Source organism: Cervus canadensis, chromosome 28 (genome assembly GCF_019320065.1).
Source record: "Cervus canadensis isolate Bull #8, Minnesota chromosome 28, ASM1932006v1, whole genome shotgun sequence".
NCBI lineage: Eukaryota > Metazoa > Chordata > Mammalia > Artiodactyla > Cervidae > Cervus > Cervus canadensis.
Genome location: NC_057413.1, coordinates 1,847,076 through 1,873,852, shown reverse-complemented (window position 1 = coordinate 1,873,852; position 26,777 = coordinate 1,847,076). Strand labels below are relative to the sequence as shown.

Below are 26,777 nucleotides of genomic sequence, written 5' to 3'. Positions count from 1 at the left end.
CCTGCCCTGCTGGGTGTTCTCTGAGCTTCCTTTCATCTGAAATAGGCTGACGGTTGAACTTCTTTGCAACTGCAGGTCTTTATGCCTCTGCCTGCCTTGCCTTTGGGATACTGGGAGAACTCTTCTTCAATGGGAAAAAAAAAAATCACATGTATGGTGATGGGAACAAGCAAGCATCCAGTCTCCCCAAGGCCTGCAGGCCAACTGGCGCTGTAAGCTGTGCGGCCTTGATCTGTGTTATTTTCAATACGCCAGCGTGGCAGTTTTGTTGTTGGTTGGTGTTCAGTCACTCAGTCATGTCCAGCTCTTTGCAGCCCCGTGGACTGCAGCACACCAGGCTTCCCTGTCCTTCACCGTCTCCTCGAGTTTGCTCAAACTCACATTCATTGAGTGGTGATGCCATCTAGTCTCATCCTCTGTCGTCCCCTTCTCCTCTTGCCCTCAATTTTTCCCAGCTTGAAGCCTTTTCTAGTAAGTCAGCTCTTCGCATCAGGTGGCCAAAATATTGGAGCTTCAGCTTCAGCATCAGTCCTTCCAATGAATATTCAGGACTGATCTCCTTTAGGATGGACTGGTTTGATTTCCTTGCAGTTCAGGGGACTCTCAAGAGTCTTCTCCAGCATCACAATTCAAAAGCATCAATTCTTCGACGCTCAGCCTTCTTTATGATCCAACTCTCACATCTGTACATGACTACTAGAAGAACCACAGCTTTAAATAACCATGCAGACCTTTGTCGGCAAAGTGATGTCTCTGCTTTTTAGTATGCTCTCCAGCTTTGTCGTAGCTTTCCTTCCAAGAAGCAAGTGTCTTTTAATTTCGTGGCTGCAGTCACCATCTGTGGTGATTTTGGAGTCCAGGAAAAGAAAATCTCTCTGTTTTCACTTTTTCCCCATGTATTTGCCATGAAGGGATGGGACTGGATGGCATGATCTTAGTTTTTCGAATCCTGAGTTTCAAGCCAGCTTTTTCACTCTCCTCTTTCACCCTTATCAAGAGGCTCCTTAGTTCCTCTTTGCTTTCTGCCATTAGAGTGGTATCATTTGCATGTCTGAGGTTGTTGATATTTCTCCCAGCAAAATGCTGCAAAGGGGACCTTACTTAATCTCAGGGTTAAGATGTGTAAACCTCTCCCTCCAGTGTTCAGAACGCTTGGTTCAGAATGCTGAGTGTGGTCCCTGAGTCAGCAGCGCCTGCATCACCTGGAAACATGTTAGAAACACAATATTGAATATTAAATATATTCAATAAATTCAATAAAGACTTTAAAAATGGTCTACATTAAAAAATTGTTTAAAAAATGTAGACATAAGAGAAATGGGAAGGTAAGAAGAAGAGAAAAATAAAGAAGGAAGACCTTGTTTAGAAAGACTACCTTGCTAAGAATTCCTCCCTATTTAGGAAAATTATGCCAAAGACTAGAGGATGTTCACTGTTACCAGGTATTATACAGTAATGATACTGTGACCTCAAGTTGAGATATATTTACCATAAACCCAACCCCCTAATTTCCTGATTGCTTGTCACGCTTGTAAAGTAGCAAGGCCAACAATGCCAATGCAGAGAAATAAAAGCTGGGTGATCCTCCCGGAGGGCTGTGTGCCCCTGATGTGGGGCACGGTTGGACGTTTTAACTTAGGCCTCCTCTCTTCGGCCACATTCCTCTGAGGTTCCAAATCTGACGCCTCTGGGGCCTCTGTTTGCTTGAGTGTCTCGTCTAATTATGGAAACATGTGGCTTAGACCCATGGAATGGATGGTACCAAACAGCACGAGCATTGAGGATGTCACTTTGGAACCAGCAGCTGGAAACCTGGGTGACGATTCCTAAACTCTGTTCTGGACGTGAAAATCGCTCCCTCTGTTTCTGCTCCTTCACTCAGCTTGAAAACACTCAGCAGACCCGAAATGCCAGGATTTCAGTGGACTTGAGCCCGTTCTGATGTTGCCAGTGACTTCTCGGGTTTTTCTCCTCCTATTAAATAACTGGTGAAAGTGAAGTCACTCAGTCGTGTCTGACTCTTTGTGATCCCACGGACTGCAGTCTACCAGGCTTCTCTGTCCATGAGATTTTCCAGGCAAGGGTACCGGAGTGGGTTGCCGTTTCCTTCTCCAGGGGATCTTCCCAACCCAGGGATCGAACCCAGGCCTCCCACATTGCAGGCAGACGCTTTACCGTCTGGGCCACCAGGGCAGTACGGTATTAATAACTGGTGGTACGGTATTAATTGAAATGCTTAAGCGTGTACTGCTGAACATCAGCCACAGGTTTTAAACAGAAGCATTCCCTGAGCAGACTAGTGAACACTTAAATCCTTCTCCCTCCTTTTGAGTAATTGCAATGTTCATTCAACGCAGCACAGGGTGGTGGAAAGAATCCATTATCTGGGAAGGACACTGGGCTGTGTGCCTCGTGCCTCGCAGCTGGCTGGGCGGCGGTGTCTCCCCCACCTGTTACCAGCGTGTGGCTCTGTGAGCCACGTGAGATCCCGTGTGAGACTGGCTTCTGCAGGTTTACTGACGCGGCTCAGCCCCCGTGACCCTGACGGGCTCCGTCGCGGGGCTCTAAGGCACGCGGAGCGCAGGCATGCCGCTGGACCCGCCAGGAAGAGCCTGCCATGCCGTCCTCACGTGACTGACGCCCGAGCCCCGTGCCGGCTTTGTCCCAGGCTCTGAGCAAGGGCCGTGGGCATCTTCAGGTGGGCCCGGCCCCAGGAGCTGAGATCCCGGCGGGTCCCGCTGAGAGGCCAGAGCCACCGGGTGGGGGGCGGGGGGGAGAGGCTCTGCTTGGAGGCCTTCCTGCAGCAGAGAGTAGGGGCGGACACACGGGGGCGGGGGCACGCGGCTGCAAGTCCTGCTTTGTTCCCTCCTTAGCTGTGTGATCTTGGACAAGCCACTTCATCACTCTGGGCTTTAGGGTCCTCTTGTGTAAAGTGAAAGTCGCTCAGTCATGTCCGACTCTTTGCCACCCCATGGACTATCCAATCCATGGAATTCTCCAGGCCAGAATACTGGAGCGGGTAGCCTTTCCCTTCTCCAGGAGATCTTCCCAACCCAGGGATCGAACTCAGGTCTCCCGTATTACAGGTGGATTCTTTACCAGCTGAGCCACAAGGGAAGCCCAAAAAGACTGGAGTGGGTGGCTTATCCCTTCCCCAGCAGATCTTCCCAACCCAGGGATAGAAAAATGAATATTAAAAACAGCACTTAAACTAGTACATGCTGGGTCACATATATGTCTCTCTGTGACCCCATGAATTATAGCCCTCCAGGCTCCTCTGTCCATGGAATTTTTCAGGCAAGAATACTGGAGAGGGTTGCCATTTCCTTCTCCAGGGGATCTTCCTGACCCAGGGATTGAACCCACATCTCTTACATCTCCTGCGTTGGCAGGAGGGTTCTTTACTACTAGCACCAGCTGGGAAGCCCACTTAACGCTAGACTCCAACATAAACTAAAAAGTTTTTAAAAAACAAACTTCATTGGTGATATTACATCAGGAATGTGTGTTATAATTGATGTAGTTTCATGTTCTTTGTCACTGAATATTTGATGACAGTCCAAATAGCAAACACTTAATTGAATTTAAGGAACAAATCATTGTGTACTGACTATAACAATTTTGTGGCTTGATAAAAATAATTTACTGAATTGCTATCTTTTAAAGGACAGTGTCTGTAAGATACTGTGCTGGACACCATAAAATTGACAAACCAAGTGTTCTTCTGAAAAACAGAGCAAAATCAGTACCTCCATCAGAGAGTTGAGCAGATGAGCGAGTTTCATACGTGAAAAATGCCCACCGTCGCGTTCAGCCCCAGGGAGGGAGAGCCTGCCTCAGCCCAGCGCTGCAGATCCGGCGGGCGGCCTGGCTAGTGAGCGGCGCGGATCTTCCGCATTTGAGCATTAAACGTCTGCTTCAGCGCGTCTGGCAGACACTGGAACGTGATTTGTAGGAAATATTGATGTTTCTATATTTTTTATTTTCTTTTCCTCTAAGTGGAGGCAGTTTTAACTATTCCCCTGGGTTGGCAGGTCCTAAATTGAGAGGAAAAGGAAGTTTTCCGGGGGCAGGGAAGATAATCGCAGCCTTCTGCACTCACGCCCTCGAGTGCTATTTGAGTCCCCATGACTGGCGATTTCGGACGCTCCTGCTATAATAAGGAATTCCACAATGACATGTGGCAGGTCTGTCTTCCGGGGCTCTGGGGCCCCCGTGTCCTCAGCCCGGATGGTAATTAGTGAGGGGAGTGTCCCCTTCTGGGCCAGCGCGGTGAGCGGCAGGAAGCAAGTGAGAGGAGAGGGGCTCGCAGGTGTCGGGGGGCAGCGGCCAGGGAGCTACCCCCTTGGTGGGGGGGCGGGGGAGGAGCCCAGGCCCAGGGGAGCAGCAGCACCCCCAGGTCGGGGGCGGGGAGGGGGCCGCTGTCCTCCTCCGGCAGTTTATCTGCAGCAGCTCCTGAGCTGCTGGGCTGGTGACAGAGGCGGCTGGAGGACGGGGCGCAGGGTCAGGGTGGAGGACGCGGCGTAGGGTGGAGGACGGAGCGCAGGGTGGAGGACGGAGCACAGGGTGGAGGACGCGGCGCAGGCTCAGGGTGGAGGACGGGGCGCAGGGTGGAGGACGGGGCGCAGGCGCGGGGTGGAGGACGGGGCGCAGGGTGGAGGATGGGGCACAGAGTGGAGGATGGGGCGCAGGCGCAGTGTGGAGGACAGGGCGCAGGGTGGAGAATGGGGCGCAGGCGCGGGGTGGAGGACGGAGCGCAGGGTGGAGGACGCAGCGCAGGGTGGAGGACGCGCGTCTGCACGCGTGGCCTCTGAGCGGCTGCACCAGGCCCGGTGGCCCTTGGCCGGCGCACCCCTCCGTGGGGAGGGCCGAGTGCCCCGCAGTGCCCTGTGCTTTGACGGACTTCTCGTTCCGCGCCCGGCCTGGGCCCGAGGTCGGCAGGGATGACAGCCTGGTGCGGCACTTAGACGTGCGTCGCTGTCCGGCCGATCGATGTCACTGACTTCGTGGGCCAGGAGAGGTAGGGCGGAGAGTGGGCTGTATGGGGCCCCGCCTCCCCCGCCCGGCCCACGGCCTCCTCCTCTTGCGCAGGCGCACTCCTGCGTTACTGCAGACCCCCGCCCGGAAAAACCCCAGAGATTCCGAGACCCGGGAACACCATGTGATCTCAAGAAAACGTCGACCCCCGCCTTCCTGCAGCAAGTGCACGGGAAGTCTATTTATACTACATTTAAGAGAGAATGAGGGTCGGGAGCGCCCGTGTGCAGCCCTGCGCCAAGCCTCTCTCTGGAGAACCGTCCGCCTGAAGTCCCCACCCCACCCCCCCCACCGGCTGCGGGGACTCGGAACTCACACTCTGCAGTTCGCCTTCCTCTCCTCACCTCAGAAAAGCTGATTTCTCATCGTCCAAAAGGAACATGTGATTTATGGCAAACCCGAAGTGCCTGCAGTTCTTTGATAATTGCTTTTTTTTTTTTTTTTGCTTTAAACATCTTTACAGCCACCCTTCAGCGCACAGTTGCTTTCAGGCAGCTTGGAACGAAGTCCTGGTGAGTCAAGGCAGAAGGTCGTTGTCTGCAAGTGTCATCTGTGTGCCCTTACATCAGATCGCTGTGTTTTTCCACTGCCCCAGCAGGAAGGCTGAAATACGAGGATCTGCTGGAATGCTCTACGTTTTGCTACCTGAGAGAAAGTAACACCTCTGCTAGCATTCCTGGCGAAACAGCAGCCCTGGAGAGGTCCGGAAATGATGTTACTTATTCAGCTCTGGTAGCTGTGTGTCCGGGAGGCAAAAACATTTCTCCTGCTGGGGGTGATGCTTAACGGTTTCGGGGACACAGCGAGCCAGCGCGTCTCCGCGAGGCATCTGGGGATCTCGTTACAATGCAGACGTGATCCTGTGGGTCTGGGCGGAGCCCCAGGCTCTGTGTCTCTAACGAGCTCCCTGGTGGCGCTGCTGCTTCCGGCCGGGTAGCCAGGAGTTAGAGACTCGCTCGGGCCGCTCAGGGAGAGCAAGGAGAGACCCTCCAGAAGGCGCACCCTGGCGGTGTAACCCTAACAGATGCGCTGGTCACAGCGAGGAGAGAGGGAGGAGTCAGGCTGTGGAATCACACACGTCGAGGGGCGAAGCGCCTTTGTCATCCACAAACCTCGACCCAGGTTCCGGAAGTTACCTGTGACCCTAGGTGTGTAAGCATGTAACGTAGATTGATATGTGGGATCAGACGTCCCCGAGGGATCCGGGGGAACCACGGCAGCTGCAGATGTTTGCTTACTGCATCATGAAATTAAAGAGCCAGGCAGGGAAGAGGAAAACTGCCAGCCGTGTGCAGGGCCCGAGGACGTGAAGCCGTGGTTACTTCTCTGGCTTTGTTTGCAGGTTCCCCGGGTGGCTGGGTGCTGGATGTTCTCATCTGATCTTAGCCAGTGCGGAGCCTCAGAGCATCACACTTGCCCTGGCTGATGCTGAGTTCTGGTTTCCATAGCAACACATCCTCTGCTCTTGCTTAATACATGAAAACTAGAACTTGCCACTGTCAGTCTTTTCTAAAAAGACCCTGATCTCCTTCTTATTTTTAAGCGCAGAAATGCCAGATCTGGGGTGAGTACCCAAGCCACGCTAGGAAGTAATCCTTTACTGAACCTGACCCCGGCCCTGAAAGTTTACAGCATCACAGTAAACGGCCAGGAGAGGGCTGTTTGGTCCCGTTTTCTTCATTAAATGGCAAAGGTTCTTTATCAGCAAGGCCGGGTCTCTCTCACCCACGGACAGCTGTCAGGGTGACCTGTCCGTCTGCGGCGGGGCGGAGATGGAGACTGATGACTCTTGTTTCTTCCGTGTGTGAGCTGGCGGAGGTGTTGGCTGGCACAGCGCGTGATCCTTGTTAGCGCCGATTCTGTCCTTGTGACCAAATGTGATTCGCCTGCGCCCCCCTCATCTGCTTTCCTTCTTACTGCCTTTTTCCCTCTGACCTCCACTCTGACCTCTGGACAACCAGCAGGGGGTCTGTAGCCACTGACCTACCGTCTCTGGGGACAGAGGCGTGAGGAGGAGTATCTCCTGAGGGTCTTTCTTCTGCTTTTTTAAAAATTCATTTTAACTACACTTTAAAAAAAAAAAAAAGCAAACTTTAGGGACTCCTGCAAATTGTTGAAGAAGAATAGCAAACAGACTCCATGCTCTATAGGGGGGAACATGTATCAAACCCAGCTGGGTGTTCTAGTACTGGTGACCTTTATTACAGGAGTTCATGCATTGGGTGGACACCGGTTGTCACTTGGATGCTACAGTTCAAGGTTTGGGGACCATCTTCCTTACTCAAGTTCAGATTAAGAGCATAGATTCTTGTAAACAGGAGGGACTGTGATGACCTTGACATTTATTGAAGGCAGGCACTGTGTTTTTGGAGCTTCACAGGTGAAGCAGACCTGCCCCTGCTGGCAGAGCCCTCATCTGAGAGGGCTGCGTGGGAAGCCCAGGGCGGGGGTGGGGGGGCCTCAGTGAGTCCCGCCCTAGGAGATGCAGTCTGCTTTATGGTTTGCTTCCTGTCTGGTTCAGAAGAAAGGCCGGATGTGGCTGGTCTGATTTGGGCTCACGTGTGAGTGGGTTGCCTAGAACTCAGGGTCCAGCGGGAACTGGGACACACTGCGGGCGGTGAGGTGGGGGTCTGGAGGACTTCTGAGCGGAGGTGGGGAGGGTGCAGGGCAGAGGCAGAGGAAAGGGCAGCAGAGGGCTGGGGGCCGCGAGTGATGTTGCACTCAGTCTTCATCTGAAGCAGCAGCAGCATCTCCTATCCCGGGGCCGGCCGCTCTCCATCCCTACGTTCTTCTGCCAAGACTTGCCCTGCGACCCTTCACGCTGGGGACCCAAGCTCATCCAGCTGTTAAAAAACAAGCGTCTGAGCCCGAAGGGGAGAGGGCAGGCCGGGCGCTCATGGCTCTCTCGTCCCTTCTGTGTTCCAGGAATAGAGCTGTGCCCCCCGGGGAAGCGATTCATGATCACGATGGTGGCGAGCTTCGTGACCACGGCGGGGCAGTTCCTCATGCCCGGGCTGGCCGCCCTGTGCCGCGACTGGCAGGTGCTACAGGCGCTCATCATCTGCCCCTTCCTGCTCATGCTGCTCTACTGGTCGTGAGTACCCGCCGCCCGCCCGCCCGGGCCCAGCCGGCCCCCAGAGTCCCCGCCCGCCCGCCCGCCCCGGGCCCAGACGGCCCCCAGGTCCAGCTTGTGGTTTTTAATGAGGGGATTTCTCTCCTTTTTAAAAAAAATTTCCTCTTCTAACTGTTTCATCTTGGAAAACATTCAAACATACACAAAAGCAGACGGAGGAGCAGGACGAGCCCCGGGCGCCCCCTCTGGCCCCATCGTCTGGCCGGGCTTCCCCGATGCTGGGTGTTCTGACGTGGCTTTCCCGAATGGGCTTCCGAAGGGCAGGGTCCCGTGTTGGGAGGAGGAAACCTGTTTGACGATGTCCAGGAGAGATTTAGCAGAGCCCCTCCCCATCTCCTCTGGGTGAGGGCTGGGCGGACTCCGGCCCACTGTCTGTGTCTGTAAATAAAGTTTTATTGGAACACGGGCCGTGCTCACGTGTTTCCACCTCTGTCATCCATGACCACTCTCACGCCATGCTGGCAGAGTTGAACAGGTATGACCGAGACGATGTGGCAAAGTCAGGCGCATTTACTGTCTGGTCTCCTGCAGGGGTTTGACCGCCCCCTGTCCTGGACGAGTCCACTGGGGCTTTTAGAACCGTGTGTCACTTTTAGTGTTTGGCTTCCTGACTTTAGGGGAAAAAAACAACTGAACACACTGGCCTCGGGGTATGACTTGGTCTACTAGAGGCTTTTAAGCTCCCCAGGGGATTAATGTTTAGCCAAAGTTGAGAAAACACTGCCCTTCGATAGAGATGTTTACACAGAAAGGGAGTGTTGGACCTGTTCCGGAAAAGCCTCTTTTCTCTCTTTCCTTCCCTCCCATCCCGCTTCTGTGCCAAACTCCACCCCCGCCCCAGTCCAGAGTTTGAGACATCAGAGAGATTTTTACCAGCTCCTGTGTATCTGTTATTTAGTTACTAATGAAAACTAGTTTCTAGCCAGAAGTCAATTGTGTCTTTGCTTTAAGTGTTCACTGTGGCCGAGACAGCTATTAATTGGGCTTCCTTTTCGAAGATGCCAGAAAGGGGAAGAAAGCGGCAAACTTTCAGCTTAGTAGGCTGGCCCATCTTCACCTGACAGGAGAGCCCCCAGCAGAGCAGTGCTGTGACCTGGACTCAGGTGGCTTTCCTCAAGAGCCGGGTTCCCGCTCAGGGTGTCCGCAGAGTCGGGCAGCGGTGGGGAGGAGGCCAGATGAGGGAAGGGCCACCCGCCAGGAGGCCGCCCTCGGGCCAAGGCCAGCCTCCCCCGCCGGCCCCGGGCTGGACGGCTCTGCTCCCGCAGGAGCCTGCGCGTCTCAGGACCTCCTGCTCTTTCCGGCAGGGCTGTAAGAGGCGAAGAAAGAAACCGTTCCCCAAGGCAGGATGGAGTGGGCAGCCCCCTTTGTATCACCTGAGGAGGCCTTTCCTGGTCACTCTCTTGCTGCTCTCCAGGGCTTGGCTTCCACTTGGCTTAGAATTTCAGGACGTTTCCTTATTTAACACTTGTTCGCCTAGCACTCGTGCCAACACAAATGGCAAGCTCTGTACAGATAGTAGATGTGTCAGGCTGGGCATTTCATGGCCCCATTGAACAGAAGGCAAAACTGAGGACACCCGCGGGCCCTCGAGCCAAGGGTGCTATCTACTGCCCTCAGCCTCGGTGCCTCATCCCTGACCTCCTCACCACTGAGAGGAGCCCGCTGCCGCGGCACATCCACTCTGCAGTCAGGAATCCGCCCCCCCCCCCACCCCATGGAGGCTTCCCTGCCTTCATGGCGCCCAGGGGCAGTGGTGCTATCTGCCAGCCCTGGGGGTTGGAGACCTGGGCATCCACACGGCCTCTCGGAGACTCAGACGCCCGTGAGGACAGGCAGCGGCGTCTCCATCACCGCCAGGCTCCGAGGCTCCGAGGCTCCGGCCAGGCGCTGCTCCCACCTGTCACAGGTAGGAGGACACACCTGATGGGGAGAACTGGCCGAGAAGGGTTTCCTGGAGCCGGTCTGGGGGCCCGGCTCCCGGGCCAAATGCTAAAGGGTTTATCTTATTTTTTATTTTCAATTTTAAAAATACATGAGAATTTAATGACAGGCAAGGTTAAAAAAAGTTCATTTATGTGAATACATAATATTACATAAATATTCTGTGAATATTTATATGAAAATTCACATGAAAATACATGGAAAACTCAGCAGTGGCCACAGGACAGGAAAAGGTCCGTTTTCATTCTAATCCCAAAGAAAGGCAGTGCCAAAGAATGCTCAAACTACCACACAATTGCATTCATCTCACACGCTAGTAAAGTAATGCTCAAAATTCTCCAAGCCAGGTTTCAGCAGTATGTGAACCGTGAACTTCCAGAAGTTCAAACTGGTTTTAGAAAAGGCAGAGGAACCAGAGATCAAATTGCCAACATCTGCTGGATCATCGAAAAAGCAAGAGAATTCCAGAAAAACATCTATTTCTGCTTTATTGACTATGCCAAAGCCTTTGACAGTGTGGATCACAACAAACTGTGGAAAATGCTGAAAGAGATGGGAATACCAGACCACCTGACCTACCTCTTGAGAAACCTGTATGCAGGTCAGGAAGCAACAGTTAGAATTGGACATGGAACAACAGACTGGTTCCAAATAGGAAAAGGAGTACTTCAAGGCTGTATATTGTCACCCTGCTTATTTAACTTATATGCAGAGTACATCTTGAGAAACGCTGGGCTGGAGGAAGCACAAGCTGGAATCAAGATTGCCAGGAGAAATATCAATAACCTCAGATATGCAGATGACACCACCCTTATGGCAGAAAGTGAAGAGGAACTAAAGAACTTCTTGATGAAAGTGAAAGAGGAGAGTGAAAAAGTTGGCTTAAAGCTCAACATTCAGAAAACTAAGATCATGGCATCCAGTCCCATCACTTCATAGATGGAAAAACAGTGGAAACAGTGGCTGACTTTATTTTTCTGGGCTCCAAAATCACTGCAGATGGTGATTGCAGCCATGAAATTAAAAGATGCTTACTCCTTGGAAGAAAAGTTATGACCAACCTAGACAGCATATTAAAAAGCAGAGACATTACTTTGCCAACAAAGGTCCGTCTAATCAAGGCTATGGTTTTTCCAGTGGTCATGTATGGATGTGAGAGTTGGACTGTGAAGAAAGCTGAGTGCCAAAGAATTGATGCTTTTGAACTGTGGTGTCTGAGAAGACTCTTGGAGTCCCTTGGACTGCAAGGAGATCCAACCAGTCCATCCTAAAGGAGCTCAGTCCTGGGTGTTCATTGGAAGGACTGATGCTGAAGCTGAAACTCCAGTACTTTGGCCACCTGATGCAAAGAGCTGACTCATTAGAAAAGACCCTGATGTTGGGAAAGACTGAGGGCAGGAGGAGAAGGGGATGACAGAGGATGAGATGGCTGGATGGCATCACCGACTCAATGGACATGGGTTTGGGTGGACTCTGGGAGTTGGTGATGGACAGGGAGGCCTGGCGCGCTGCGGTTTATGGGGTCTCAAAGAGTCGGACACTACTGAGCGACTGAACTGAACTGACGTGAATACGTTAGAAAACCTAAAAATGTTCTTTGAAACATGCAAATGTAAAAACAAAACTTGATGGTGCAAAGGGCACCCAGGGTGCTTTGATAAGTGAGGAGTGTGTGCAGACAGACAGACGGGTAGTGTCCGGATGTACGGACGCCGTGTGGTTCCTGCCCAGGCACCCCGGCTTTGAGGTGGACCCGCTCCACCCCGGGTCAGCTGCTGTCGTGGAGGTCAGGGCCCCCGAGGCACCTGGTGCGCGTCTGGCCTGAGCGGCGCTGGCAGATCGCAGCTGCTGCTGTTACCGTTGTCACACCGTGCTTCCAGGGGTGCAGGCCTGCGACTGTCCAGGGGACAGTCGAGGGAACCACGGTCCACCTCTGCCCACAGCCCTCCGCGGATCTGGAGGCGTCACTGGCTTTTAAAGGCCACTGAAGGGCGCCCTCATTTTTGTCCCCTGACGACCACCCTTCCGCCCCTCTGCTGCCGGAGGAGCTTCGTCACTCCTGAAGCATGAACTCGCCTCTGGGGGAGGGCAGGAGCTGCAGCCAGCCCCAGGTGACAAAAATAATGAAAGTCACTCTTTAATTTAAGAACCAGTATTTGTATACAGTCTGGGCGCCTGGCAGCGTGCCTGGTGCTTTGGAGCAACTCCGAGGAGCAGAGGCCGTAAACCAGAGTCCATCCTGAAGGAAATCCACTGAATGTTCATTGGAAGGACTGATGCTGAAGCTGAACCTCCGATACTCTGGCCACCTGATGTGAAGAACTGACTCACTGGAAAAGACCCTGATGCTGGGAAAGACTGAAGGCGGGAGGAGAAGGGGACGACAGAGGATGAGATGGTTGGATGGCATCACCCGACTCGATGGACTTGAGTTTGAGCAAGTTCCGGGAGATGGTGAAGGACAGGGAAGCCTCGAGTGCTGCAGTCCTTGGGGTCCCAAAGAGTCGGACACAACTGAGCGACTAAACCACAGCAAAAGCAGAGCACATGATCCCGAGTGCCCAGGACTCAGGCTGGGTGCGGATCGCGGAGGAAATAAAGGTGCAGGTGAAGGTCCGGTCCAGACGGAGGCTGGGGGCTTCCAAACACACACAGGTAAGAGGCTGCATCACAATGCTGACCTCCAGGGCAGGAAAAAGGGCACTGGGGACAGCATTCAAGCCAGAGTGACACAGAGGCCACCGCAGGGCATCTGAGCCAGGAAGGGGCCCGGGGCTCTGGGTGAGCCCCGCACGGGGCTGAGGTCTCAGGCCCTGTCTGAACTTAGAACTGAGTTCCCAGGAGGAAGCCGGACCTCGGAGCGTCAGTGATGACAGGACCAGAAGGTCTCCGCGCTGCGCAGGGCCTAGGCTTATGCCTCGCCGACTGGGCCAGGCCCTGGGCAGGGAGGATTCACCCTTAAGACGCTGGTGCCTGGAAGTCTGCACCACAGGGGCCGGAGTGTCCCTCCAAATTCCTATCAGTGTCCACGGCTGGAAGCTGTTGGAGAAACTAGGGATGCTCACTGGACTCTCCGGGTCAGAAAGGAAAGTTCTTTGGGGAATCGCTGGGTCTGAGACCCACGTGGAAGGAAATTCTCACCAAGGGGATCCATCTCCAAGGCCAAACAGTATCATCAGGGAATCTGTGTCTCGGGAAGTCTGTGCAACAGAGCACTCTGACCGGGAAGTGAATTCCCCTCCTGTGTTAACTGGTCACCCTTCCCTACCCCGAACGCGGTTCCAGGCCCGAGGGCCTCTGAGTCCAGCCTGTGCTCATGCTTGTGGGGGGTGAGGAGGGCCACGGCCCGAAAAGCAGTAAACGAGCCAGTGATGCGCTGCCCAATAAGCAGCACGAGGAGAAGTGGGTCAAAGCCACAGGAAGAAGGAACTCAGGGTAGCCTCTCTGAGGAAATGAGCCTTGCTGAGATTAAGTGATCAGAAAGAGGAGATCGGACCAGGTTCTGGGCGGAGACGTGTTCCCGGCAGACGAGGAGAGCTGGGCGGAAGCTGGCTCTGTGCGGCGGGCAGGGCTGCAGCCTCTGGGTGTGCAGGTCGTGTGAGAGGGTCTGAGGGCTGAGCGTGCTCCGGGGGGCGGCTGTATTTGGGGGTCCAGGTGTGCGCTCACTGAGCTCATCGGGGAGAGTGCGGGGTGCAGGACCAGGAAGGTGTGCACGATCAGGAAGGTGTGCACGATCGGGAAGGTGTGCGCGATCGGGAAGGTGTACACTACCAGGAAGGTGGTGCGCGGTCAGGAAGGTGTGCACGACCAGGAGGGTGTGCACGACCGGGAAGGTGTGCGCGACGGGGAAGGTGTGCGCGACCGGGAAGGTGTGCACAGCCGGGAAGGTGTGCGCGGTCAGGAAGGTGTGCACGACCAGGAGGGTGTGCGCGGTCAGGAAGGTGTGCACGACCAGGAGAGTGTGCGCGACCGGGAAGGTGTGCACAGCCGGGAAGGTGTGCGCGGTCAGGAAGGTGTGCACGACCAGGAGGGTGTGCGCGACCGGGAAGGTGTGCACAGCCGGGAAGGTGTGCGCGGTCAGGAAGGTGTGCACGACCAGGAGGGTGTGCACGACCAGGAGGGTGTGCACAGAGACACGGCCTTGGCTGGCCCCGGGGGGTCTCCCTGCAGAGAGTGACCGGGGCTGCGGAGGTGCTAGCGATGGCCGGCTGCGCGGCATCTGACCGCAGGGCTGGGGGGAGATCCAGGAGGAAGGGTTCCCAGAGATGGTGGAGATGCTCCGTCATGCTCCCCAAATGTCGCTGCTCGCTGTCGCCCCCTGAAGAGCATCTCTGCAGGAGCCAAGCCCCCGGGGTGGTTTGTGAGCAGGAGCGTGCGCACGTCTGCCCGGGGTGCGCTGGGGGTGCTGTGTGTGTGTCCATCGCTCAGTTGTGTCTGACTCTGCACGACCCCTGGACTGTAGCCCGCCAGGCTCCTGTGTCCATGGGAGTTTCCAGGCAAGAATACTGGAGTGGGCTGCCATTTCCTTCCCCAGGGGATCTTCTCCACCCAGAGGTCAAACCCGAGTCTCTTGCATCTCCTGCATTGGCAGGCGGATTCTTTACCACTAGCGCAGCAATTCAGCAAGGTCCCCGGCGAGGCCGCTGGTGAGACAGCGCACCCAGGCTTCTTCAGGGAGCACGCCACTGTATGCACACACACACACTCCCGCCGCGTGGAAAAGCAGCTTGTCGTGGAGGGGAGCCTCAGGTGCCTCCCGCGAGGAAGGTGCACCATCAGGTGTGGCGACTTGAACGTGTCTTCAAATTTTCAGGAAGCGCTTTTCCCGAGATCAGTCCTAGGCTCCTGTATGCAAGGCTGTGTTAACCTGATATTCTCGGATTAGGTCCAAGATGGTGGTTAGTGGGATTATCCCTGGTTTTAGCTGGAGAGACCAGGGCATCAAAAAGCTTCTGCAAAAACACTCACAAGTATAGAGAGCCATTAAAAGCTGGTTTTCGAGCGTCAGTGGTTCTCAGAGGGCAGGCTGGGCCAGCACCACCACGGGGCCTCACCCCAGACCGCCTGGGTCCGGATGTCCAAGGGTGGTTCAGGAAGCCTTCCAGGGAGGCTGTCGGCTCGAGTCCCGGGGGCTGCTGCACGCCGGGCTGCCCCGTGAGAAGGAGCACCCAGCCGTCCGCTCACAGGACGAGGGGCCTGGTCCAACGAAGATGCTGACAAGGTGTGAAAGGGGACACGTGTCGGCTGAGGACAGCACACCCTTCTTGCAGGAAGGGGTTCTTGGTTCTGCCGGGCGTGAAGCAGGTGCCATCCATGAGGGTCTGCAAGATGCCACGCGGGACCTGCTGCCCAGCACAGTCCCTGTGGGTCATCTCAGATGGCGGAAGTTGTAGGCATTCCTGGAACCGATAGAAGACACAAAAGCCTCAGCACCGAATCCAGCGATTTTATCTGCGCTGTGAGAACGTACCCCCACACGCAGGCACATCTGGGAGTCTCCAGCTGTGGCCCCTGGTGGCAGCTGCTGGGACGGCAAGGTCCCACCTTGCTCACCTGCCCTGGCACCCGTGTGGCCCTCACCCCGCAGGAAACCTGGGCGTGGTCTCCGTTCACAACCCCCAGGCTCCCAGCCAAGCCCCTGCGTCGAGCGGGGTCTCCCCGAGACTCGCCTGATGGACACGTGCCGTGAGCTGCCTTGAGAAGGTTCAAGACGCGTGAAGGTACGGGATCATCGACTGAGCACTGCGCAGTCAGCGAGACCGCGGGACGCGTCCAGAGAGCAGGAAGGGAGTCAACCCCGCGGGAACATGGAGGCCTGAGAGGAGGCTCTCCCCGCCCTGGAAGCAGCGAGAACAAGCAGTCTGTCCATTCCTCAGAGGGAAGATGAACCTTGACACCACGGCCATCCAAGCAGGTTGGCCTGGGGACTCGCTGCGGGAGGAGAAGCACTTAAACCCCTTGGGCACATGGTATGTGCTAAAAGCAATCTTAATTTTTAAAAATTTCAAGAAACAACCGTTGTAAAACATTTGAAGGGCCTCATGTTAGATAAATATCCCGAAAAAAATTATTAACAATTCCAATAGATAAGCGCTCCTAAATATTATTTGGCTCTTTTAAATACCGTCGGAACTATTCTGACCAGAATAATACTGATTTTTAACATTTCTTGAGGGTCTGCTCTGAGTCAGATGCTGCCCGGCACTTTCTATGACTCAGACCCTCCGGAGGAGGTTCCAGGGCAGATGGAGAAACTGAGGCAGAGAGCGATTGGCCCAGCTCTGGTCTGTCGGCTGAGGTCAAGGCCCGAAGTGACTCCCGAGCCGGCGTGAGGACCGTACGTGAGCATCCCAGCATTTGTTCGTCTTGCCCACTCACACCAGGGGGACAGAACACCTTCCTGCATCAAGAGAAAGTTTATTCCAGTGTGATTGTGTGTCTGTGTGTTAGTTGCTCAGTCGTGTCTGACTCTTCGTGACCCCCATGGACTGTCGCCCACCAGACTTCTCTGTCCATGGGATTCTCCAGGCAGGAATACTGGAGTGGATTGTCATTCCCTTCTCCAGAGGATCTTCCCAACCCAGGAATAGAACCCTGGTCTCCTGCACTGCAGGCAGATTCTTTACAACAGGGGGTCAAAATAACACTATGCAGACGTAAAACAAGGGCCTCAGGACGCCCTGTGCGCCAGGACAGAAACCCAGTTCAGCTACAGCGTCCCCGGAGGTCAAGCCCCACAGGACAACGTTTTCCTCCCAGGAAAGTGGAAGAAGTGAGTCATAAAAGACCCGTCGCCTCTGGGAGCTTGATTGACTCTGCAGTGATTATTTGTACAGGTTGTCAGATAGTTAATTTAAGGAGAGTTTCAGGAAACTTGCAACAACAACAAAAAATGTTTTAGTCATATCCTATGTGTGTGCTCAGCCATGTCTGACTCTTTTGACCCCATGGACTGTAGCCCCCCAAGCTCCTCTGTCCATGGGATTTCCCAGGCAAGAACACTGGAGTGGGTTGCCATTTCCTTCTCAAGGAAATCATCCTGGCCCAGGGACTGAACCCACTGCATCTCTTGCATCTCCTGCATTATTGGCAGGTGGATTCTTTACCACTGTGCCACCTGGGAGACCCATCAAATCCTATGTATGTGTGTGAAAGTCACTCTGTCGTGTCTGACTCTTTGCTACCCCATGGACTATACAGTCCATGGAATTCTCCAGGTCAGAATACTGGAGTAGGCAGCTGTTCCTTTCTCCAGGGAATCTTCCCAATCCAGAGATCGAACCCAGGTCTCCCACGTTGCAGGCAGATTCTTTACCATCTGAGCCACCAGGGAAGTCCCACAAAATCCTGGTTGTCTGTAAATTGTCGGGATGGGGAAGGTTAGGTAATATTGACAAAGGTGAACAGAGAAACAAAAGCGGTAGCCCGATGTCAGTCGTAAGCACCTGATGAACAGATCAGAATGCTCTCTAAATTGGGGTTTGGGGGATTTGCTGATGGGTGGAATTTTCAGGAGCCCTCAGGCTAGAGGCAGCCCCATTTTTGCCTTCTGAGTAGGCAGAGATTATGTAAAATAATAGGAAGCCCTGCAGTCAACTGAAACGTTTCCAAGTAGATGTGGAGAGAAGCTGCCAGTCCGAAGCGAGGCACCGCCGCAGGGTCTGACCCCAGAGCCACACCGCGGCCCAGGGCCTGGCCTCTGCTCCAGTATTCCGCCCCGATACCCTGCCCACCGCGGGGAAGCCAGGGGTCGCTTAAGACCAGCTTGAGAATCTCGGAGCCTGGAGGCCAGGCCGCGCTCAGGCCGTGTGCATGCACACGTGTGTGTTGTATGCAGGTATGTGTGTGTGTTGTGTGTCGTGTGCACATGGGTGTCGTGGGAGTGGCAGGGTGGAGCTGTTGGTGGCGGCAGAAATTAGGGAAGTGGCCTGGTGACAGGTGTGCAGGGAGAACTGCTAAGTGCCTGCCCGACTGGCAACTGGCAAGAGTCCCCGGAAGGACAGAGTGGCCGGGTCCCAGCCTCCATCGGTCACTGAAGGCCCTCTGGCAAAGCCCACAACAGCCCCACACGAGGGGGCAGTCCTGGCAGGAGACGGGAGGCCTCACCGGTCCTTCTGGCTGCTCTTTGGGGTCGGCCGAGGTGTGACACAACGGGCCGCCTCCCAGAGCTGGGTCTGAGGTCACGGCGAAACATCAGGGTTCCATTTGTGGCCTCGATGATCATCCCAAGGGGTTCGAGACTGCAGCCACAGGCCGGAGCGGGGGGCATGAGGGGCTGCTCCCCGGGGGTCCGAGAAGCTCCCTGTAACAGGCGGCTGGTTCAGAGGAGCCGATGGAATTCCAGTTAGAAAAAGAAGCGCACGGAGGCTCTGCTGCTTCTGCCCGCTCACCTCCTCAGGTCGTTTCTCAGCATCACATTTTATTTTTATCGTTGGCAAAAATTCCAGATTAATTCCCCTACAATATTACATTTGAATGCCCACGTGTCCTATCGCTTTCTGCAGCCTGATCACCTCTCCCGTGAATCAATTGGTAAAAGGAGCTGAAAGAAGGGAGTCCAAGGAAGTGGAGGAAATGAGCCCAGATGAATTCCAAGTAACCCCTGTCTCGAGCGGGAACTGAGGAACATTTTAAATGTATCCCAGCCGTTCCACGCTGCGGTCCATTCAGAGCTGCCGAACCTTTAAAAAGCCAGCTGCGAAGGCGTCTTAGGGACTGACTCCACCAGTCCTGGCGGAACCTAAAGCAGCATTGGAGCATGGGTTCCCTGCACTGTGTGAGCAGCACCTTTTTTAACTTTCAGAAAGAGGCAACAGTCGCCACGAGCCCCCTTGAAATACATTAGAATGTTGGGGCCGGGGGAGCCTTGGTGTCATGACACACCCCACCCCATTCCACAGATGGGGAAACAGGCCGGGGGCGAGGTGACTTTGCCCAAGGTCACAAAACTGGTCTGTGAGCCTGCACCTCCTGATAAATCCCCCCCACAATTTTGCCGAAGTGAAGGAATTCTGGAGCTTAGGTGTCCATCATGTTGCAAACCAATAAAGGTGCTGCGTTCCAAATTTTTGTAACCTATCAGCTCGCGGGATGCAATTTAATTATGAAAGAATTCCTTGTGCTACAGAAATTTACAGGAAGGGTTCATTTGCCTTAGGGAGACTTTGGGGCTTAACCATCCTGAGAGCCAAATTTTCTTTAATTTTGTACTTGTCCCTTCTCCCTAATTTACTAAATTTAGCTGAAATCATGAACTTAACTTTTTTTTTTTAAAAAGAGCTAATTCATATCCATTTGCTCTGCCCTGACTTGAGCCTCCTTACCTAATTTTTTCAATGCCAAACAGAACGAAAGTTTAAAAAAAATTCAGGTGAAAGCTTATCTACTGGAACCAAGTGTATATTTTTATAAGAGCTTTGACTCAAAGACTTAGAATATCCTTCCAACTGGTGTTTAATTCAATTCTAGTCTTTGATTTTTTTTTTCCATTTTGAGAGCGTTTTCAGAATGTCATACGTGTGATGCTTGGTGATACTCCAGAGCTAGAATCACCTCTCTAAATCAAAGCACCCTTAGAACAACCATCTACGACCCTTTTCTCAGCCACGTTCAGGGAAACTCCATCCTCAAAGCCTTTCACGGCTCTGCCCCTCCATCCTCACTGGCTTACATGTTCCTCCCTGTGGCCGGTTGATCGTGTTCAGGTCACGTTTCCCCCAGAGTGTGGTGACGTCGCTGTCAGCAGGCCTGTCACCCAAAACTAAGTGCCTCGGAGTCACAGACAGAACAACTCGAGGAGGGAGGTAATTTTACAGAGTGTCAGCAATCAGCCTTACGTCCATACTTTCTTTGTGAGTAAATGTTCCAGTTCAGCGATTTGAGGAGAGACGAGCTTTAGATGCAGACCCTTGCCAGGACCAGGTGTCACGTGGCTGAGCAGGAAGGCAATGTGCGTGGTGTCCAGTGGGACAGAAGCAGTACTTGGCCTTATTGTGAAACGTTAAGGAGAAAATGCCAGCGTCATGGTATTACGAAAGGATCACAGTGTCAGGTTTTAATTTCTGAGGGATTTTTCAGGTGATGGGGACGCAGCACAGACCATGAGTGCGAGTCTGACTTGCTGCCCGTCTTGTCTGGGGGCTCAGTCCCGTCTGACTCTTCTGCGGCCCCACGGACTGTAGCCACCCGTCCTCTGTCCGTGGGGCCCTCCAGGCAGGAACGCTGGAGTGGTTGCCGTTTTAGCACTGGCCCCACGTGTGAGTCCCGCAGCAGACGTGGGCTCCAGCCGCCCACTACGCTCTTAAATTTCTGTTGAAAATGATGGATATTCCTGAGGCTCAGCTACATTCCTGCCAGACCCTGGGCCACTGGCCGGCTTTTTAATTTCCATGGTGTTATTACATTATGTACTTGTCGGGAGACATTTCATTAAGTTCCCATAATGTGGCCGCACCGCACATCACCCAGGTTGGAGCGGCCGTCCTGGGCTTTCTCACCAGCGACAGCTCAGCTTTATGACCACAGCAGATTAAAACACCCGGGAGGGGGTGGGCACTGCGGCATCTGGAGGGCCCAAGGGGGCGTCGCTGGACCAGTGTCTGCCTCCCATCCCCCATCATCGGAGCACCGTCCCCACACTCGGGCTGGGCGTCTTTGCTGTGACCCCCGAGGTTCTGGTCACGGGTCCTGGGTCGGGGTGCCTGGGCTCTGATTCAGCTCTGCCTTTTACCCCCTGGAATCTGGACGATGTCCCTGAACTTTGTTCACCTGAGTCTTCCCATCTGTGCAGTAGGGAGAATGTTACTTCTACATAACAAGCTTGAAAGGCTTAAACTCATGGGAAACGTGTGGCAGCAGGCCTAGTGAGTGTAGACCCAGTCGTGGGGAGGTGGTTTGCAGTGCTGTCTGCCACCAGTCGTGGGGGTGTGGTTTGCAATATTGTCTGCCCCTGGAGACGGGTCATGTGGCTAACAGTCTGCCTGTCACCTGTGCCCAGGTCTCCTGGGAGAGCAGTTTCTTACTTGGGTTCACTCTGGTCCGAGGGCCGCTGCTCCCCCATAACCTCAGGGGCCCCCCTTCCTGGGCCCTGCCTCTCTCCTCTCCTCATCTCTCCTCTTGGTTCTGGTTGTGCCAGCTTGCAGGAACACAGACTGTTTTCTCAAAGTGATTTTAAAAAATTAAGAATCAATGTAACAAGACTGCAGCTCTACCACTACCCTCCTCTCAAACCCTATGTGTTTGTAAATGTGTATATATATGTAATATGCACATGTTTATATATACATATATATGTAACATTTGCATTTGTAAAATATATACAAGGTTTGTCATAGGTAAGGAAAAATCCTGAGAGAGTCACAAAATATTTAGAATCAAATCTCAGCAAGAACTCCTTATCAAAAGTTGTAAAGTGTAGCTAAAATGGTAGGTGGAATTTTGAAGTCCAAAATGCACATATTAGAAAAGAAGAATTAAAGTTAATGATCTATGTGTCTCTCTCAAGAAATAAGAACGTGACGCTAAACTCAAATAAATCAGAAAGATGGATGGGAAAGAGTATTGAGAGCTATAAGAGTGGGCATTTGTATCAGGCTATTTCATTACAAAGAAAAGCTCTGATAAAATATGGCAAGATGTTAATGTCTATGTAATATGATTCTGAGTGTTTCTGTTTGCTGGACATACATTATTCAAAGTTAATTTGTAAAAAGTAAAAGCCAGTAAAACATTAACTTTTATTATTTTTAAAAAAAACCTGTACCTCCAGTTTGGAACCTGTGTTTTATCAGCTTTCTGGGGGGCTCCCAGGGGAAAAGACATGGGGCTCCCCGAGCCCAGCTTCTGGCTCGGACCATGCCTTCCTGGGGAGGACCCTCCTGCAGCCTGCTGGGAGGGGGGCTCTTTGACTCTTGGTGACAACCCAGGTCGCCCAGCTCAGATTAACACTCACAGAGCAGCCCAGTGTACCCAATGTACCGCTGATGTCAGCTCTTCCTGCAGAATACATCATGAACATTTAGAAACTTGATTTTTGTTCAAACAAGCAAGGGGATGACAGCTGTTGCATCATGAGTGATGTGACTCTGTCAGAGTCAGCTTTTCTGGCTTCTGGCTGACTCTAACTGGAGTCTCCCCAGAGCTGGCAGGGCAGGTGCCAGGCAGCAGCAAAGATAACTGCTTATCAGCATTGGTCACGCTTCCTGGACACGCTGCAAGTGACAGGGGACACGGGGACACCCGGAGCATGGGCCGCAGGGGCTGTGCTGTCGTCCCCAGCCCCGACTCCCAGCTTCGGCGTCCCCCACCCAGGGGCGCCGCCAGCCTCAGAGTCAAGTCCTGGGGACACAGCCTGCCCCTAAGGAAGGGGCAGTGGCTGGTTTATGAAGAGACCTCGCGGCCCGCAGGCAAAGTCTAAAATATTGGCTGTTTGGGCTTTTACAGAAAAAGCATGCTGACCCCTGCTCCACACAGGCACGTTGTTCTCTTCGGCCGACTTGCAAATGTCGTTATAAATGTAAAGTTACAAAATGCACTGAGAATAAGACACGACTTTGGGAGGTTTTTTCTTCCCACTGGGAATCCTCATCAGATTTCATCCTAAACAGTAACCAGCAAGGAGTCTGTTGCCAATAACCCTTGAAAACCATCCTCTCAGGGAGCAGTTCCGGGCATTAGCAGCAAGGTGAAAACAGTTCTGCGGGGGAGGCCCGGGAAAGTGCCTGTCAGGTTGCTAGGATGGGGGCATTTTTTAAAACTTAAAACCATTCTGTGAACATTTGTTTTTTGAAACAGATCTGTCCATAGGATTTCCCAGGCAAGAATGCTGGAGTGGGTGGCCATTTCCTCCTCCAGGGGATCTTCCCGACCCAGGGAGCAAACCCGTCTCCTGCATTCTTTACCGTCTGAGCCACCAGGGAAGCCCCGGTTTTGAGACAAACAATCATGAAAGCAGCCCGTCCGCAAGTTGCCAGAACGGGCTTTAGAGGCACAGCGTTGTGCTCAACAGCCTACATGGGTTTCTTGACACAGCTGGGAGGAGGATGCTCCTTTCTGCCATATTTTAAAAATTGCAACGTTTACACTTTCTAAAGAAAACTACGAACATCCAGGGCCACAGTCTTCTTTTGGCCGGCGGCACTACCCGAGTCCTGAGCACCCACTGGCCTCCCCAGCTCACGGACAGAAACCCAGACGGACCTGCCTGGACACTCCCAGCCCCCGACAGAGCGTCTCCTCACCCCACACGATGCAAAGACCCTCACCCGCTCCCCCCGTCTCTCTGCAGGATCTTCCCCGAGTCCCTTCGGTGGCTCATGGCCACCCACCAGTTTGAGTCGGCAAAGAAGCTGATCCTGCACTTCACGCAGAAGAACCGCATGAGTCCCGAGAGTGACATCAAAGGCGTGATGCCCGGTAAGCATGTCTTCCCTTCAGCCCCGAGGCCCCACCAGGCGTGGGGGACCCGCCAGCCACCCCTCCAGGACAGGGAGTCACCCCACAACACGCCCTGCATGGGCCCCACTCTGCCAGGCAGTGGCCCCACCCAGCGGTCTCACTTCCTGTGATGGTCAGTCCCCAGCTCAACGAGGAACGTGATCGGGTCCAAGTCTGGAGGGAGGCGTGACCTTCCGTGCCCCTGCTCCTCGGGGGAAACGCGAGGCTTAGCCGGCGCCTGGCACTCAGCCTTGCCTGCCTGCCTGCAGGGTGTGGTGCCAGCAGACGCTGGCCTAGGGGTGGCCCTGGTCCCCGAGCCACCTCTCCCAAGCAGGACCTTCAGGCAGCTACCCCGTTTCCTGTATCTGTTAGGACCTATTGACTGGGCGTCGGAAGAAGCAGGAAAGTTCAGACCGTAGAATTTATCAGGACTGTCAGCACAGGCTGGACCAGACGCGTGGCGTCACCAGGAGGTGTTGGAGCCCAGACTCCTGGGCCCCTCCCGGCAGGCAGCCCGAGCTCTGGTCCAGTAGATCTTGGAACGAACCCTGAACGCTGTGTGTTCAGCAAGCCCTAGAAGTGAGCGGGCGTGCTGAGACTTTCCACAGCAGCTCTGTACAGGGTGCTGTGACTGCCTGTTCGCAGGTGAGGGGGCCGAGGCACAGAGAGGTTGAGCGTCTTGCCGGGGGTCACACAGCTAGTGAGCAGTAGCCCTGGGACGTGGGCCCTGCAAGCCCAGCGGCAGCGGCTTCGGTGCTGCCACAGGAGAGGGGGGTGGACGCAGGCCCGGCGGGTTGGCGGGGCGGAGGGCCGCGTCTGCTACTTGCGGACGGTCCGGCCCTCCTCCCCAGTCTTGCCCAAGCCCAGCCATTAGCACGTCAGCGCTCTTAAGTCAAAGTGCCTTGTTTCTGGCGTTTCCCCACTTACGTCGCCTCCTCTGCTGCTTCCGGGTTAGAACCCGTCTGGGAGGAGCTTGTTGTCTGCATCCTCATTGCACGGATTCATTTCCCTCCTGTTTTTGGAAGGCGGTGCTCAGTCTTTTCCCGATTCCCTGCCCGGGAGTTGGTGGTGCTGGGTTCAGCCCAGGACCCCGGGGCACGCGGTTGTCCCCGCCACTGGGTCTCCCTCCGCGGCGGCACCCAGGCAAAGTCAGGGGACGGCGGCTGTCCGAGCTCCAGACCCGCGCCCTGCACTGCCTGGGTGGACGCTCCTCCCCGGCATCTAATCCAGGCCCCTCCCGGCTTCTCTCCAGCCCTGACTCCACCCCCGCCAGGCGGGGCTGAGCCGCTCTTCGCGCGTTTGACCCCACTCAGAACCTGTTCTGTCAATCAGATCGTCCCCCTCTACCTCTGGGGAAGGGGCCCCAAGAGGCTGGGGCTGGGGCAGGGCTCCCCACCCCCAGCGTTCCCTCCTTGGAAGGAGCCCCCTGGCCTCCTCCGCGTGAGCCGGGTCAGGGCAGTCCTGTCCCCCTGCATCAGACCCTCTCTGGGCAGCCTGACGCTGAGGGGAGCGTCCTGGCCCAGGTCGTTCCGGTGAGGCTCTGAGGTTCGAGGGTCCCCACATCAGGCCAGGGGGCTTTGCCTGAGCCCTGCTCGGTAACAGAGCGTAGACCCGGCCCCGTGTGGCTCGCTCTGTCTTGTCCGTCTGTCCTGGGCCCCGGGTGAGGAGCAGGTCCCCGTGTCAGGCCCCCTCCTTGCCCCCAGCGACCCGCCTCTGACCCTCTGTATAAGCTTCCTGCTCCTGTGGGGTCCTCGGGCTGGCTGGAGCCTCGCGGGCCGAGAGGCCACCTCAGGGGTCAGCGGGGGTCCCCCAGGCCCAGGAAGGAGTCCCCGCGCTGGCTGGGGAGAAGCCAGGATGGTCTGAGTCAGCCGAGCCCAGGGCCAGGGAGGCGGCTGCACCCGGGGGCCAGGCAGCCCCACGACTTCTGTCTGGCCGTTAATCCGTCCCTTCATCAGACGGGAAGCCTCAGCCCGAGGGTGAGAGCTGGGGTTCCGTCAGGCCCCTCGCCCCCCAGGTGAGGACAGCTGTCACCTGCCCGGCCAGGGCCGGCTCCCCGGTGGCCCTCGCGGGGAGCAGGGCAGAGAGGGGGTGCGGGCGGAGCAGGGGAGGCCTGGAGCCCCAGAGGCCCGACTTAGCCTTCGTCTTGGAATCTCAAGTCTGGCTCCAAGAGGTTGGAAGAGGCGCGGGGAGAGGGGAGGCGTCTCCCCGTCAACTCGAGGGTGCTCAGAGCCTGTTCTTCATGCCCCTTGTCCCTCCTGTTCCCCCACGTGAGGACCTCAGGGAGCCCCGAGATTTCTGGAGAGACCGAAAGGCCTCTGGTGTCCATCCCGAGGGCCTCCCCGCTGGGTTTCCTCCCAGAACAGACCTGGGAAGTTCTGCGTTGTTGTTGACAGGCCAGGGACACGCAAGACACCAGCGGCCCCGATGGGTCAATGGGATTCCACCCAGAATAACGCAGCTACCTCTGCAGACTACAGTCAACTTGGGCTCCAGAGTTTAATGCTTAAAAAAGAAAAAAAAAACTCAGGTCATAATTACAATTGCTACAGCTTCTTAACAACCTCTATTTCATATACCAGAAAGTATCAGGAATTCAGTTTGGGCCACAGTACAAAAAAAATTTAAATCTATACAGCTGTCCTAATGGACGTCTAGTTTTTCTTCTTGGAAGGTTTCCACGGTGAGCGAGTGTGGAACCTGTGATAGCAGGGTCATGAGCAGTTTTACAACAGCGAGGATACCCGTATCGTTGGATCGGCGTTATGTGTTCGGAGCACATTTCCATGCTGTTTAAAATCTTCTAGTGTCGTGACTGTGGGGAAAGTGTGTCTGTAACGCCCATGAGCCTGTTTCTGCAGAGGGGACGATAAAGGTCAGGAGGACCTGTGGATGGACGGGTGGATGCCCAGCTGTCCCCGCTGGGGCACAGGCCACCAGGCCTGGGCCTGAACAGTGAGAAGGAAGAAGGTTCTGGAGACTCAGGGGGCTGATCCCTCGGATGTAGGCGCGGTCCCCCTTCTCCCTTCCGGGCCCCAGTTGGTGGTGCTGATCCGGACTTTTTTCTTTTTTGGCTGCACTGGGTCTCCCATGCAGGGTGAGGTTTTCAGCAGCTGTGGGACGCCGGCTTCATTGCCCCGTAGCCTGTGGGCTCTTGGTTCCTCAACCAGGGATGGAACCCACGTCCCCTGCGTTGGAAGGCATATTCCTAACCACTGGGTCACCAGGGAAGTCC

The 26,777-nt window shown here is 54.7% G+C and overlaps 1 protein-coding gene and 1 long non-coding RNA gene across 4 annotated transcripts in view; both read left to right on the top strand.

The window, feature by feature from the left end:
• SLC22A23 (solute carrier family 22 member 23) overlaps positions 1-26,777 on the top strand; it is a 127,517-nt gene that overhangs the window by 88,334 nt on the left and 12,406 nt on the right. For 2 of the 3 annotated variants that reach the window (XM_043449759.1, XM_043449760.1), the window contains exons 4-5: positions 7,963-8,131; positions 23,397-23,524. In XM_043449759.1, the coding sequence (XP_043305694.1) occupies positions 7,963-8,131; positions 23,397-23,524 (297 nt within the window). Of the gene's footprint in view, positions 1-7,962; positions 8,132-23,396; positions 23,525-26,777 lie in introns of those variants that run through there. The other variant, XM_043449762.1, reaches the window with a different exon arrangement.
• Positions 13,472-14,367, top strand: LOC122429449. The gene is made up of 3 exons (XR_006265982.1): positions 13,472-13,853; positions 13,945-14,160; positions 14,197-14,367. It is a non-coding gene; the product is annotated as an uncharacterized LOC122429449 (long non-coding RNA).